Source organism: Dipteris shenzhenensis, chromosome 13, assembly GCF_047967505.1.
Source record: "Dipteris shenzhenensis isolate YYH24624 ecotype China chromosome 13, Dip_SZ_1.0, whole genome shotgun sequence".
Lineage (NCBI taxonomy): Eukaryota > Viridiplantae > Streptophyta > Polypodiopsida > Gleicheniales > Dipteridaceae > Dipteris > Dipteris shenzhenensis.
This window is the reverse complement of record NC_141608.1, coordinates 49187813-49200386: the sequence shown is the minus strand read 5'-3', so window position 1 is coordinate 49200386 and position 12574 is coordinate 49187813. Positions and strand designations below refer to the sequence as shown.

The 12574-nt window shown below is 43.5% G+C and overlaps 1 protein-coding gene across 2 annotated transcripts in view; it reads right to left on the bottom strand.

Moving 5' to 3' along the window:
* The window catches only part of LOC147895523 (ABC transporter B family member 25-like), a 35861-nt gene extending 25828 nt beyond the window's left edge, over positions 1-10033 (bottom strand). Inside the window, exons 1-6 of one of the 2 annotated variants that reach the window (XM_087383539.1) lie at positions 9807-10033; positions 8955-9068; positions 8772-8846; positions 8499-8623; positions 1688-1787; positions 1334-1559 (exon numbers count right to left, since the gene is read on the bottom strand). In XM_087383539.1, the coding sequence (XP_087239665.1) occupies positions 1334-1559; positions 1688-1787; positions 8499-8623; positions 8772-8846; positions 8955-9068; positions 9807-9875 (709 nt within the window). In that variant the 5' untranslated portion in view covers positions 9876-10033. The remainder of the gene's footprint in view (positions 1-1333; positions 1560-1687; positions 1788-8498; positions 8624-8771; positions 8847-8954; positions 9069-9806) is intronic. The other variant, XM_087383540.1, reaches the window with a different exon arrangement.
* Positions 10034-12574: the final 2541 nt, after the last annotated feature.

The window sequence follows — 12574 nt, the reverse complement described above, 5'->3', positions numbered from 1 at the left end:
TGCATCCGGGCGGAGCACGGATGAGACCCCCTGCTAGTCTCTGCCATACCCTATGAAGACTCCTCATCAGGGAGGAGCCCTTCCCCGTAAGGGGGGCCTCTGAGAAGATCCATCGATGTGAAGGCTGCCAATGTCCTCCAGTGTGTGGGGTGTTCCTCAGAAGCCCTTGCTGTAAGAGGAGCTTCCAAGGCTCTGCACCTGGGGTGAGGCCACGAACCACCAACTTGCCCAGAAGGTTGGAGATGATCACACATTGTCTTTGGGGCTGCCCTACAGTGCAGAGGATTTGGATGGGTGCCCTCCACATTTGCTAGGACGCAAAGGCTATAGAGAGACTTCACTTCGGGGATGGTTGCCTCTCTGATGGAGACGGTTATGCCTTCTCCACTGATCTAGCCCCTCCAACCTACAAGACCCAGGGCCAGCGGGACTTCAAGATAGGCGCAGAAGATGCAAAGCCATGCGCCCTCTGTGCTCTTTGCCCTCACTATTGCATAGTGTATGGGAGACGATGTCCAACATCACTGCTTGGAACATATGGGTTGCTCACTGTAGTTTTGTGGTAAAAGGCCATCAGGTTCCCCAGGCAGCCACCCTCATTGCCATCTGGCAAGATATCATCCATACCCTATGTGCCATTCGGAAGCACCGGACTTCAAGATCTAGGGAGACCCCCGAAAGGCAGGAGCGTTTATGCAAGGCTTGGCCTGTAGGTATCTTTTATCTTCTACAAAGCGAGGTATACACTAATGCATGGTCCTCCATCATGGTTGTTAGCCTCTATTCCAGATATTCCCTATGCAATGAGTTGGGAAACAGGCTAGTTCTTGCTTCTTACAGCTGGCTTTCTCTTTATTTCCCAAGATCCATGCCTTTCAGATTGCTGATTGGTATGGTTGGTTTTTCAAGCATTGATAGAAAGTTCTTCTCTCGGGGAAAAGGGACGCGAAGGGGGGAAGGGGGGAAGGGGGGGGACAAATGCCCCACCAAGTCAGCTCATGATCACAATAGACTGAGACATGTTGGAACACAATTAATATCTAGGCGACACATAATTTAACTAGCAATTGTCCAATTTGCCATCCTCATCTTAAAGGTCGTTACATTGAGACCAGAAAAATATGCCACCAGAAAACAAGAGAGAACTGCAAATCTTCCAATGAATACACAAAAACAATATTATCACACATTAGATAAGGTATTAGTATCAATTACAATAAGCCAATTCAAGAAATAAATTTCATTTTCCCTAGATAACCCTAAGGAGACATGGCTCACTATGTTCCCATATGCCCATAAAAGAACATACACATTACTGGAATGTCCTACTTACTATTAGAATGGAAGCAACTTGATGAGTGAAGGTTCAACAATAAAAATAACCCACATGTAAGGCGCCAAGATGTGTGAAACATAAAGGCGATTCCTAGAAGCGAAGTCCCAAGGCTTTGCATAGCATCTGACAACTTAACAGTAGCAGCATTCTTAATTATTTGTGTATCTTCAGATAGCCGACTCAGCAATTCTCCCGTTCTTGTGACATCAAAAAAGGCAATTTCCTACAATGTCATCAATTAAAATACCATTAAATGCTAAAACTACTACGAATCTTTAAAATTACTGAAAAAACTTACTCCGCTAAGTCAGCTATACCCAAAAATCCAAAAATCTCTTGAATAACATACACCTGATTGATGAGGTGAGTAAACAAGTTCTTCCTCAATCGTGCCACAACGCGTTCACTAGCAGCTGTGAACAAGTATGTTCGAATAGTTGTGGCAAGAGCTCTACAGAACAAGCATGCAGAGAGAGATATTAACTATGACAGGTTGAAAGAAATTGCAGATAGAAACATGAGTGCATTCACAAACAGTATGTCTACAAATATCAGGTAAATTTAAGTATCTCACAAAATTGTGTTTTATGCTGCCAAAATCCTTAAGATGCAAAAACATCAAAATTGGCCATAGAAAGACTAAGCTTACAAATTTCAAACATGGTGTTTACAGCTGTAGCATATGGCAATTGAAGTATCAAATTATTAAATATGTATTCTTGACTTCATCATAACAAAGACATATTCATAAGAAAATGTTAAAAGCTCAAGTGCTTTAAGAAATTTTTTCTATAAACCTTCAAATAAAAGTTATCCTCTATAAATCCTACTTGGGAGTTCACTGATGTCGGGTTCCCTGACCTTTAGCTAGAGGTAAGCCTTGTAAGGATCTATGGTTGGTTGGTGACACACTAGCCTACACCATGTGTGTATTAACCCCTAATAATGTAGGCAGGTAGCTTGTGGATAGAGTTGTGGCTAACCTGTAAGGGATGTTTCACTTACATTTCTAATGAGGGAGTAGTTCAAAAGTTATGAGCAGCACGATCATCCACCATTACTCAACCCTCTATCCCTTAAGAATCCCATGCATCTTCACCAAGTCATGGTGGCCAAAAGTGGACTGCTATAATGAAGCAAGCAAGCACTTCATCCTTGTGAAAGACTTCTACTCCCATATATGGAGAATGTTGAGGAGTTAGCAACACTTGTACACTATACACTTGCTTCACTGGTTGCTTACCCTTATCAAAAGGCTTTTTGTTTCCCTATGATTGATAAGGGAATTCACGACTATATGGCCTTCGCTAAAACATTTAAGGCATAGCCAATTTTTCGTTCTGGTCAAGGGGAAGCATAAACCACCTATCTACCACAAAGTCCTTTTGTACTATTTGAGGACCTAAAGGCTTAAAGTTGCCTTTGGTTTGGGAAAAGGTTTCCCAGCTTGACCAGCTTGAAGTATATGACTTTCAACTTGGGTTTTAGACTTCGCTACAGATCTGAACAAATCTAATACTGAAAACCTATTGAATAATTACCATATACACCTGGGCCTCCTCCAGCTTGACCAGCCATAGCCTGAAACACAAATCCTAGGAAAACCTTGCTGTCCCATATTTGCAAACTGAAAATTCTGATTTGGGCCATGCAAACCAACTCCCAAAACCAGGAATAGCCTGCTGTGTGGAAGCAAACTGTGCTATCTGCTCAGCAGTCTGCTGTCCCTCCTGTGGCATGGGCCCCAAAGATGCTTTCTGATCACCCTTTGGCCCTTTTTCCTTTGACGAACCTTCCGCCCCTTAGGCTTTGAGGACCCTTGCATGAATTCTGCAAAGCATGGATTTTGTGTAAGCTGAGTCAAGGCTTCCATCACCGTAACCATCTGCTCTCACAGCAAAGCATCCGAATCTGCCTCGTCACCTCCTTGCTTCGACATCTTGAAAGCGACATACTAGAGCCTGGTTGATTCACTTCCGGCTGCTCGTCCGCATGCTGATTTCCTGCAGCAATTCCTTCATGAATGGATTGCTCTTCACTAGAGACTTCATCACTCTGTTCCGGATCATCCTCCTCCCAATCATTACTCACTTGAGTATCACTATGGGCCATGATTCCTATGAGTTACCCTGCTGTTATTTATAACCCAGCCAGTAATACTTGCTTCCCCAACACGGCGATGGGCTCACCTCTTAGGAAAGTCAGTGATATCCCGACAACGGAACCATGCAACCAGCATATGATAAAATAAGGGCAGTAAAATCAAAAATTTAGTAAGTTTATCCCATTGGCAAAACACCCACAACAAAAACAAAACACAAGGGAGCTAGAATGCTCCTGCTCAAAGACACGGTACCTCGATTGGCCCCAAATCAGCTGGCGCCCCTTGCGGTATTTCTTTATTATTTATTGCACTGAAAACAGATTACAACGAGCCCTATAGGCATCCAAAACACAACATAGCCTCTGCTTCCAGCAAACTCAGCCAATCAAAACCATGTAGACATCCAATCACAGACTAACACAGCCCAAAAGGCCCAAAAAGCAGCTCGCCCAGCCTGTAGGAGCTCCGGAACAGCCCAAAACTGCCACAGATCAATTCACCCTTGACCTGGCACACTCCAGGAGCACCTGCACAGCCCCAAAGCCAAATCCCCAGCTACTAGGCCAATAAATCAGCAAAAAACGTCTCAGAAGAAATTCGCCCAGCTATTTGGCTCGTAGAACAACAGAAATCTCCTCCTGGTGAAATCGCCTCCCTTCCCTGGCACCGAAATCGGCAGGATTCAGCCCTGCATGCAATCACTGCATAGGGTGAGGTCTCAGCCTCGTCACGGAGACCTCCAGCAAAAAGTGAGGTCTCCGGAGGGAAATAGCAAATGGGAACAGCCAGAATCCAGCCCCATATGAAATCACCTATGCAAATCCTGCTCCAAAAGAAGGGTCTGCCTAGGATAACAACGTAGCCATCCGGTTGACCGTGAAAATCCATCACCACAAACCAGACTCGGTATTCCACCTAGCAGCTCCCTACTTGCACAGAATTGGGCGCAATCTTCCCTGGATGCTTTTATGCCTGCAACTGATCTGACCTGGCCCCAGTTTGCACCTCAATTGGCTTGTTTTTGGCCCCTAGACACGATTGGCTGGTTTTAAGCTAAAAATAGCAATTGGATTTTTACCACTCTTATGGATCACCAGAAAACTACCCCAAGGCACAATTAATGCACCAACATGTGCACGATTTGCCTTGGATCACTAGGAATTAATTACATGAGCTTGATACACATACTAGGACTCCCAAAATTCCCGTGCCACCAAGGTCCAAGGTATTCATGCGTAAATTCAATTACGTTAGAATTCACGTTTTCGAGACAATAGAGAAGAAATTTGCACTCAACAAATTATTTGGTAGTACTCCCCTCCCACTTAGATGTTCACTTATACAACTCATTTATTCTCCATTCAACATTGATGCATCAAGACATGATTTGGCACTACTCCCCTCCTACGTAGTGACTTACTCCACTTGCACTTGTTCTTTACCACTTAGATTGTTGCTCACAACATGATTCAGCATTACTCCCCTCCTGCTTACCATTTCAAAAGTTAGTTCTAGGCGCTCATTTACCCACATTCCCTTCTTCACAGATTTTCACCTCCATAGGTTGTTATTGCTTTTACGGTCAATATGTGCGCCCATGAACATGATTCTTCTTTATCATAATTGCTTCTTTTGGCCAATTATTCAATCTAGAGGAGTTTTGATTTTACTTGAAAGACCCTCTTTCAAAGAGGGGAAACAAAGAGTCTTTACCTCTTGGGGCTACAATGAAAAGAAATTAGCCCATAAATGATTACTAAAACCCTTCCTTGCTAATAAACTACATCATCACCAACCGGAAGGTTGACTTTACCTTGAGAAAGTCCCCTAAATGATTACTAAACCCATCAACATGCACATGCTTGGACTCTTGTATTAGAAAATTAACAATGAGTATCCACCTATCCTGAATTCCTTGAGTCCCATAAGAAGCTGAAAAAGTCCACCATCTTGGACTGCAGACCAAACTTCTGATAAGACAGCTTCAGACACTTCTTCTTGAGACGTTTGAACCACTTCTTAATGATCCTTACATAAACCCATTGACCTTCCTTGTATTCCCCCTAAACCTCTACGATGCTTGTTGGCTTGAGTCTAGTAGGCCTCCTGAGTATAGTCACATGGAATTTTTCGACTTTACATTGAACATGAAGAATTTCAAAATGTTTCAAAAAATCAGCACTAGTCTCAAATTTTGCTTTGTATTTTAGGGTCAAAATTTTGTAAAAAATATGCCCAAACATATGTATTTTATGCATAGCAAGCTAAAATCCATTAAATGGCTTTAGAAAATGCCTAAAATAACCAAGAATGTTCTCAGACAAGAACCTTTGCATGCATGAAGTGGCAAGGTGCCTTGCATTTGCTGGTAAAGCTATAGGTAGCAGCCATACGAGAGTATGCAGCTTGCAAACCGATGCAAGAAAGTGGCCCAACAACCTAAGTATCCGCATGGTAAAGTACATTGCATTTCATTGATCATGGAATGCTTCGAACTATTCAATAAAACAAGTTTCATTGTGGCTATGCTCCTAAACTTGGCTATCTTCTCCACTGACTCTAGAATCTGGTCATAGCATGCCAAATTCAATCTTCGTCATAAACCTTCTCCAAAGTCCTAGAGAGGAGACACTTGAAATAAATTCCACTATGCAAAGCCAAGCACATGGGTATGATAACCAATTCCTCCAACAAATCAAAGGCTATAAGAAATTCTAGAGTAAAGTTGATGGGGTGCTTCTTTGTCTCTAATTGTGACGAGTTCATATAGTGGGAGTTGTTGTTGGAGGTGGTGGCCTTCAGCCCCCCTCGCTTGGCATGTGGAGCCTGGTCTATTGAAGGGGGGGCTCGCAAATGGATGTGACACGTGGCATTTGGGGACTTTGGTCCTGTAAGCCAAAATGTGGCCTAGTTGCCTTGGATATATTGGTTGAGTTGAAGACCCTCCTCTCATCCCTCCCCGGGATTTTTTAGGAAGATAGGAGGTGGAGTGGCTAGGAGGCAAGGGATTGGAACCCCCCGCACTCGGCACCTCTCGCGTGCCTCTTGGGCTACCACTTGGCAGTTCTACATGGTACCAAAGTGAGGATCACCCTATAGACTATGCGTCAAAGCTGTCGCATGTGTGACATGTGCGGCAGCACTGGACTGTGAGATGACACTATCCACGGAGTGGGTATCGAAGTGCGACTTGTGGTTTCAGAGGCAATGGTAGGCCTTAACTCCTTGATGTGTGTGTACCTCTCGTGAACTTTGGCAAACGTGTAGCTGTGGCATTCGGTGGCCGCTAGTCTTTGTTGATTGGCCCGGCCTTGTGTTTGGTCATGGTCAGGTTTGATTAGCATCCCATTGTTGGTTACCTCAAGATTCGTCCACAAGGTAGTGTTGGAGGTGGTGGGCTTCATTTCTTGCTTGGTGTGTGGAGTGTGGTTTATTGAAGGGGTTAATGGCATTTGGGGACTTTGGTCCCATTGGCCCTAGGGGCATTGGATATATTGGTTGAGTTGAAGACCCTCCTCCCATCCATCCCAGGATTTTTTGGGAAGAGAGGAGGTGACGTGGCTAGGACACAGATTGGGACCCCCGCATGTGGCGCCAGTCCCACAATTGCAATCTTTGTCAAATCCTTTATATGCTTGTGGTGGCCTGGCACATCCCTTTAGCATATGTGCACTTCATGTACATCTATGCGCACATCCCACTCAACAATGTCCTTGACCATTGCAGGATCTGACTAGACACCAGGGGGATCAACCAAAAAGAAACTGGACGTCTTTGACATTGATGAACAACTGATTGTCCTTCAAGAGCTGGAGGTTCTGAACTGAAATGAACTGCATCACGTATTCGCATGCATGTGAGTGAGAAGGTGCAGATCACTGAATGCAACTCCTCCCCACCATATTGTATTTGTTCTATTGGTAAAAAGCCAAAATGCTGAGATTACAACCGTGGGTGAAAACTGGGAGGCTTCCTGAAGGAAGAGAGTGGAGAGAGGCAATCAAACTCTTCTCCTACTCCTTACAACGGGGGATGGGGTGAAGTCTTGGCTAAATGTGTGGAAGCTATGAAGCTTTGCTGCTGCTCATGCTTTAGAATGAAGGGCTTGTTTAAGTTATGGCATCTCATAGTGAGAGAGGGCTTCTTTGTGGGTCTACCTGCCCGGAGAGAGAGGAGTTGAGGATAGCTTCCAGGCTGGTTGGAGGCCTGTCAAAGGCTGGCTGGAAAAGGGCAGGGTTGGGGCCTAGTTTGGGCACCCAACCAGGTCGGGTCAACCGACTTAACGCGACCCTGTCTGGGTCTGGTCAGCCCCACCTGCTGGTCAGGTCAGGCCGACCTGATGGTCAGCTCCTTGCTGGCCGACCAGGTTGGGTAGGAGCCTATTAAAGGCTTCCCCCCCCTCGCACTCATTTCAGTCTCACACAACTTGGAGCATTCTTTCCCTTGGCGTCCCTCAGGCTGAGGTTGTATTCCTGGACATAAACAGTTGCTATTGCCTACTTCTGTGTCTATTTTTCTCTCTCTCTTTCTTGCATGCTTCCGCACAAAAGCTACTTTCACAGGGCTGAGTACCCCTTTATAGGCTGGAATCTGCCTGGAACTGGCCGAGTGGTCTAGAGGGTTAGCCGACCTGGAGGACTATAGCAGGGCTGAACCTGCTGCTGGTCCGACCTGATTGCTGGGGCAGGTCTGCTGGGATGGCCCACATGGCTGTAAATTGCCTACATGGTGGTTGTGTAAGGAAGGTGTAATTTGCCAAAAAAAATACAAAAACTGAGCGAGGTATTCTTTTGCACCCCAAGCCAATGTCACCCTTACATTTACAGTTGTTGTTGAAAGCTAGGTGAATCTCTAGGTCAATCAATTGAATGAACCTACGAAAGCACAAGCTTCGTGAAGATGGCACTAATATTCAATCTCTTAATACTCTACATCTCACAGACATATTACATCATACTGGCCACAGAAATGGTCACTATTGTAAAGTTATTGTTGAAGTGATTCAATCTGATAACCTTTTTTCTAACAGGATTTCATTTAAGAAATAAAGCCAGTTACCCTATGATAATTATCAGAAAAATCTCCAGGATGGTGTTGTTAACGGCTCTAAGTGCCTCAGCTTGTCCTTCCTCTGTATGGGATTGACCGTTCACAATATCAATAACTTTGCCTGCATATTTTGGCTGCCATAACAAATGAAATGTCACCTTTTCACTAGTTTATATCAAGAAACAGAATTGATGCTCATTTGCAACACGTCTTCCATGACATTTTTAACCTTGCATCAAATCTGTATCAATGCAAAACTTGTTTCGTCCGTTTCTTACGTACAAGTAAGATCTTTGACAAGGAGGAAAAAGAGAGTGCAAAGGTTGCAAAAATCAGCATTCCAGCTTCAGGTGCAGCCTGCTTTCCGACAACAGCCCCTTCGTCAGGAAAAACTTATGATTTAATTTGGGACATATAACAGAGATTTGAACATAAATTTGACAACTAAAATTCAAAAAAACTTGCCAGCTTGAGAATGCGAAAGAATCCAACACTGCGTGCCTTAATACTATCACCACGCTCAAGATCTGACAAAAAGGTGTCATCGGATTTCTGAACTCCACTTGGAGAATCCAATCCCTGTATAAAACTCAAAGAACTCATAAGTTTAATCTCTCTTTCCCAATGATCCCCTGGCCCAACATCTAGCGGGGGAACGTAGTGCAATATCCATGTCACCAATAACAAATGATGTAACAAAGTATGCAACAACACGTCCAAGAATGCAATGCTAGTGTAAAGTCAGGTTTTTGTTTCATTCTGGGCTGATAAAATGTCCAATGCTTACATTTGCATTCAGTAAAGTTTGCATGACCATGCACGGTTGTGCATTGCTTCACACAATGTGTTTCTAAATTAACATAATACATATCTTAATGTGGAAAAACTTGCAGTAGAGAAGTCACGAGCGTGGAAAGAAGCAGAAGCTTTATTCCCTACATGTTCTCAAATCTCGTGGCCACGCTGTGGCGTGTGTATATGCTCGAATGCCCATGATGCAACTCCGAATGTTACAAATTCAGCGTGGGGTAGAAAAAATATAAGATACATCTGATGCTCTCTCGCTTCCCGTTCACCCTACGGTGTGAGTACTTGTTTGAATGCTCTCTGATTTCAGGATCCATGGGTTTGCGCATTGTAAAGAGGAAATCAGTCGACGTGAATCTTTATACAATATATGATGTAAAGTATAAGTTGCCACTTCTAATGTAGGGATTCGAACGTGGTAGCGAGCCTATCAAGCTGGTGGAACAAAAAAACTCGCACGGGAGAAGTCAGAGAATGCATATGCAACTCAAAGGGAAGGGAGGACATCACATTGGCAGCGAGAACATCATTGCGCAGCAAGGGCGTCCTTTCGTTGAATCCGCGCTTCAGTTTTGGCATCCTTCCGCAACAAAGCGAGGCGAATTGGAGAGAAGATCCGGGTGAAGCTTCTGGACAGAGGAGAAGAATTACATGGTGAGAATGAGTTGGGCTCGAATTTGCACAACCAAAACCAAGCTCACATTTTCACTCTCTCCACACGCGCACACAGCTGCCAGGGGAAGAACATGCATTTGGAAATCCCGTTGACGTGGCGATGCACTGCGTGACGTGGCTCTGCTTCAGACAGAAATGGCAGGTGGGACCCTTTTTGCCTTTTCTTTGATTTGCTAAGATTTTCTCATTTTATTGGGAAAATTTAATAAAAGCAGCATGGCCCACGTACTTTTTGTGTACCTTGCCTCGCTCAGTTTGACCTGCCCCAAGCGTGCCCGCCTTGGCTATGCCCGCGGCTGCCCAGACTGCATTTTTATTGATTTCTAGTACTGGAATCCTTCAGGGGGATCTATCATCTCAGCCCTTCCCTGTCATTCCACAACCACCACTATCTTTAGTTTAACGCTTAGAGCAACAGGAGAATGAGGGTGAGGGTCTTGGGAGGCCATAGATGAAAAGATGGTTGCTTGAGAATGGCAACCACAATCCAACATCACAAGAAAGTCCCATCAATTTTTGCAAACTAAGCTTGATGAGGGTGAGGCTCTAGGAGATTTTCAGCTAATGTGGTCTTTTGTGGGCCCTTACTAATTACATTCATTTCTAGTCTATATTTTCTTCATTTACATTCATTTACTATTCTATATCTTTCTTCGTTATCAATCCCCAAGTTCTTTCTTCATTAAGAGCATATATCTTTCTTCATTATGAATCACCCAAGATCCCATCATTTATGAGTGTGAGGCATAAAGGCTTTTAACATTACCTAGTTCTACCTTAATGAATTGCTTTAGAACCTATAAACTCACACTATTTTTTTGGATGTCAATTACCCCGGTATTTCCCTAACATATGAACAACAAAAACTAAAAAGTCACACTTAGAAACGTGTCCTCCAAATTCTATTATCAAGGCCATAAGGGTAGCTATCTTCATTGATGGAATCATGGGCTAAATGGGGAACCTCCCATAGAGCAAAATAATCAAGATCTTAAGACCTAGGGACAACCATTTGACAAATATCATACTGTCCATTCCTAGTTCTCAAGTCCAAAAGATAACATCATCAACTCCATGTATGCAAGTAGTTGGTGGATACATGCACAATCAAAGCAATGGCATGTGCTACCAAGGCTTTCCAAACACAATTTCCTTAAGTGCTAAGAGATAGATGTCAAGGTACACATGTGCACAAGCAATAGATACCCTTCCTATTGCTGTGCAGCAACTGGCTCCAATATGCATTTCTTTGTTGTCATTGCTATCTTGGCCGCTCTCAAAGAGGACATTGCTTTCTACATTAATGAGGTCAAACACAATTATCCATTTATCAACTATCAATGGTACTCATCTTATGGTCGATTTTGTTGGGACTTTGAAAATCAAGCATGTTTTTTGTATTAATGATTTAAACACAAGGCACTTTTGTGCCAATTTGAGAAAGCCTTCTACAACTTGGTTGTCTTTCAACTCTAACATAAAGTTATTGTGAAGTCAAACTCTGTCGGCCAAGGATACATAGAGTCTATAGAAAACTATACTTCTTAGTCAATGACTTGATTTAAAGAAGCATAGGAATGCTATGATGCAATGAATATTGAGATTCTATGTGGCCTTTAGAAGATCGTAAACATCACATAGTATGTCGGTTGGCCTTTGAAGTGATCAAGCCAGAAGCAAAAAGGTTGGCCAGTGGAGGTTTACCTCTTTTTAATAGGTAGAGTGCCTACAATTAGTGAGCTTCGTGGGTTTATTGCTTACAAATGTGATATCCTAGAGGAGGGGTACATTGTCACGTACATTGGGAAGGGGTTCTTTTTGTTATGAAGTGTTTTGAAGGATATACATAATGACATCTTGGAAAGATCCTTCATATTTGCGGGGGCTACTGCTCTTGCTATCCCATGGGGTCCAGTGTTTAGCATTGATGAGTTTCTATATAGGGATTGTTTGGTGTGAATTGAGTTTCTCAGAATGCTTGCATGGATGGTAAATCAGTGGATATTGTCGCTAATGCATTGGGTAGAGTGTTGGTGGTGCCGCCTTATGCCATGAAGGAATTTGACCCTAAAAGGGCTTGGATTCTTTGGGATTAAATCAAGAGGTGCCTGATTTGTAGCTTTTGGATGATATTTCTATCACTCAAAAGGTCTTTTGTGGGCCTTTTCTTGACCTTGTTACTTAGTGCAAAAAATTTGGTCATTGTGCTTGTTCATGTTCGACAAAAATCACTCAGGGAGACAAGATGGAAGATGCTTCTATAGGACAACAAGAGGATCAAGATAAGCATGTCCAAGATTTTGAAGGCATGCAAGACGAAAAAACTAATCACTTGAAGGATGTGTCCATACGATGCACAAGTGGTGACATGCAGTGTGACGAAGGGCATGCAAAGACTGTGAGAGTTGTCGAGCTCAAAAGAAGTGACATGTATAATGATGGAAGCTTGGATTGGATCCCCCCCCTGGGGCCCAATGACAAGATACATACTATGGTGGATTCCCCCTTGGCTGAAGGCAAATTAGTTAAGGAGAAAGGTGTGATGGAAGAGACTGATTGGAAAACTGACCAGATGCGTGCCAACCCGCCTATTGAGCCTCAGA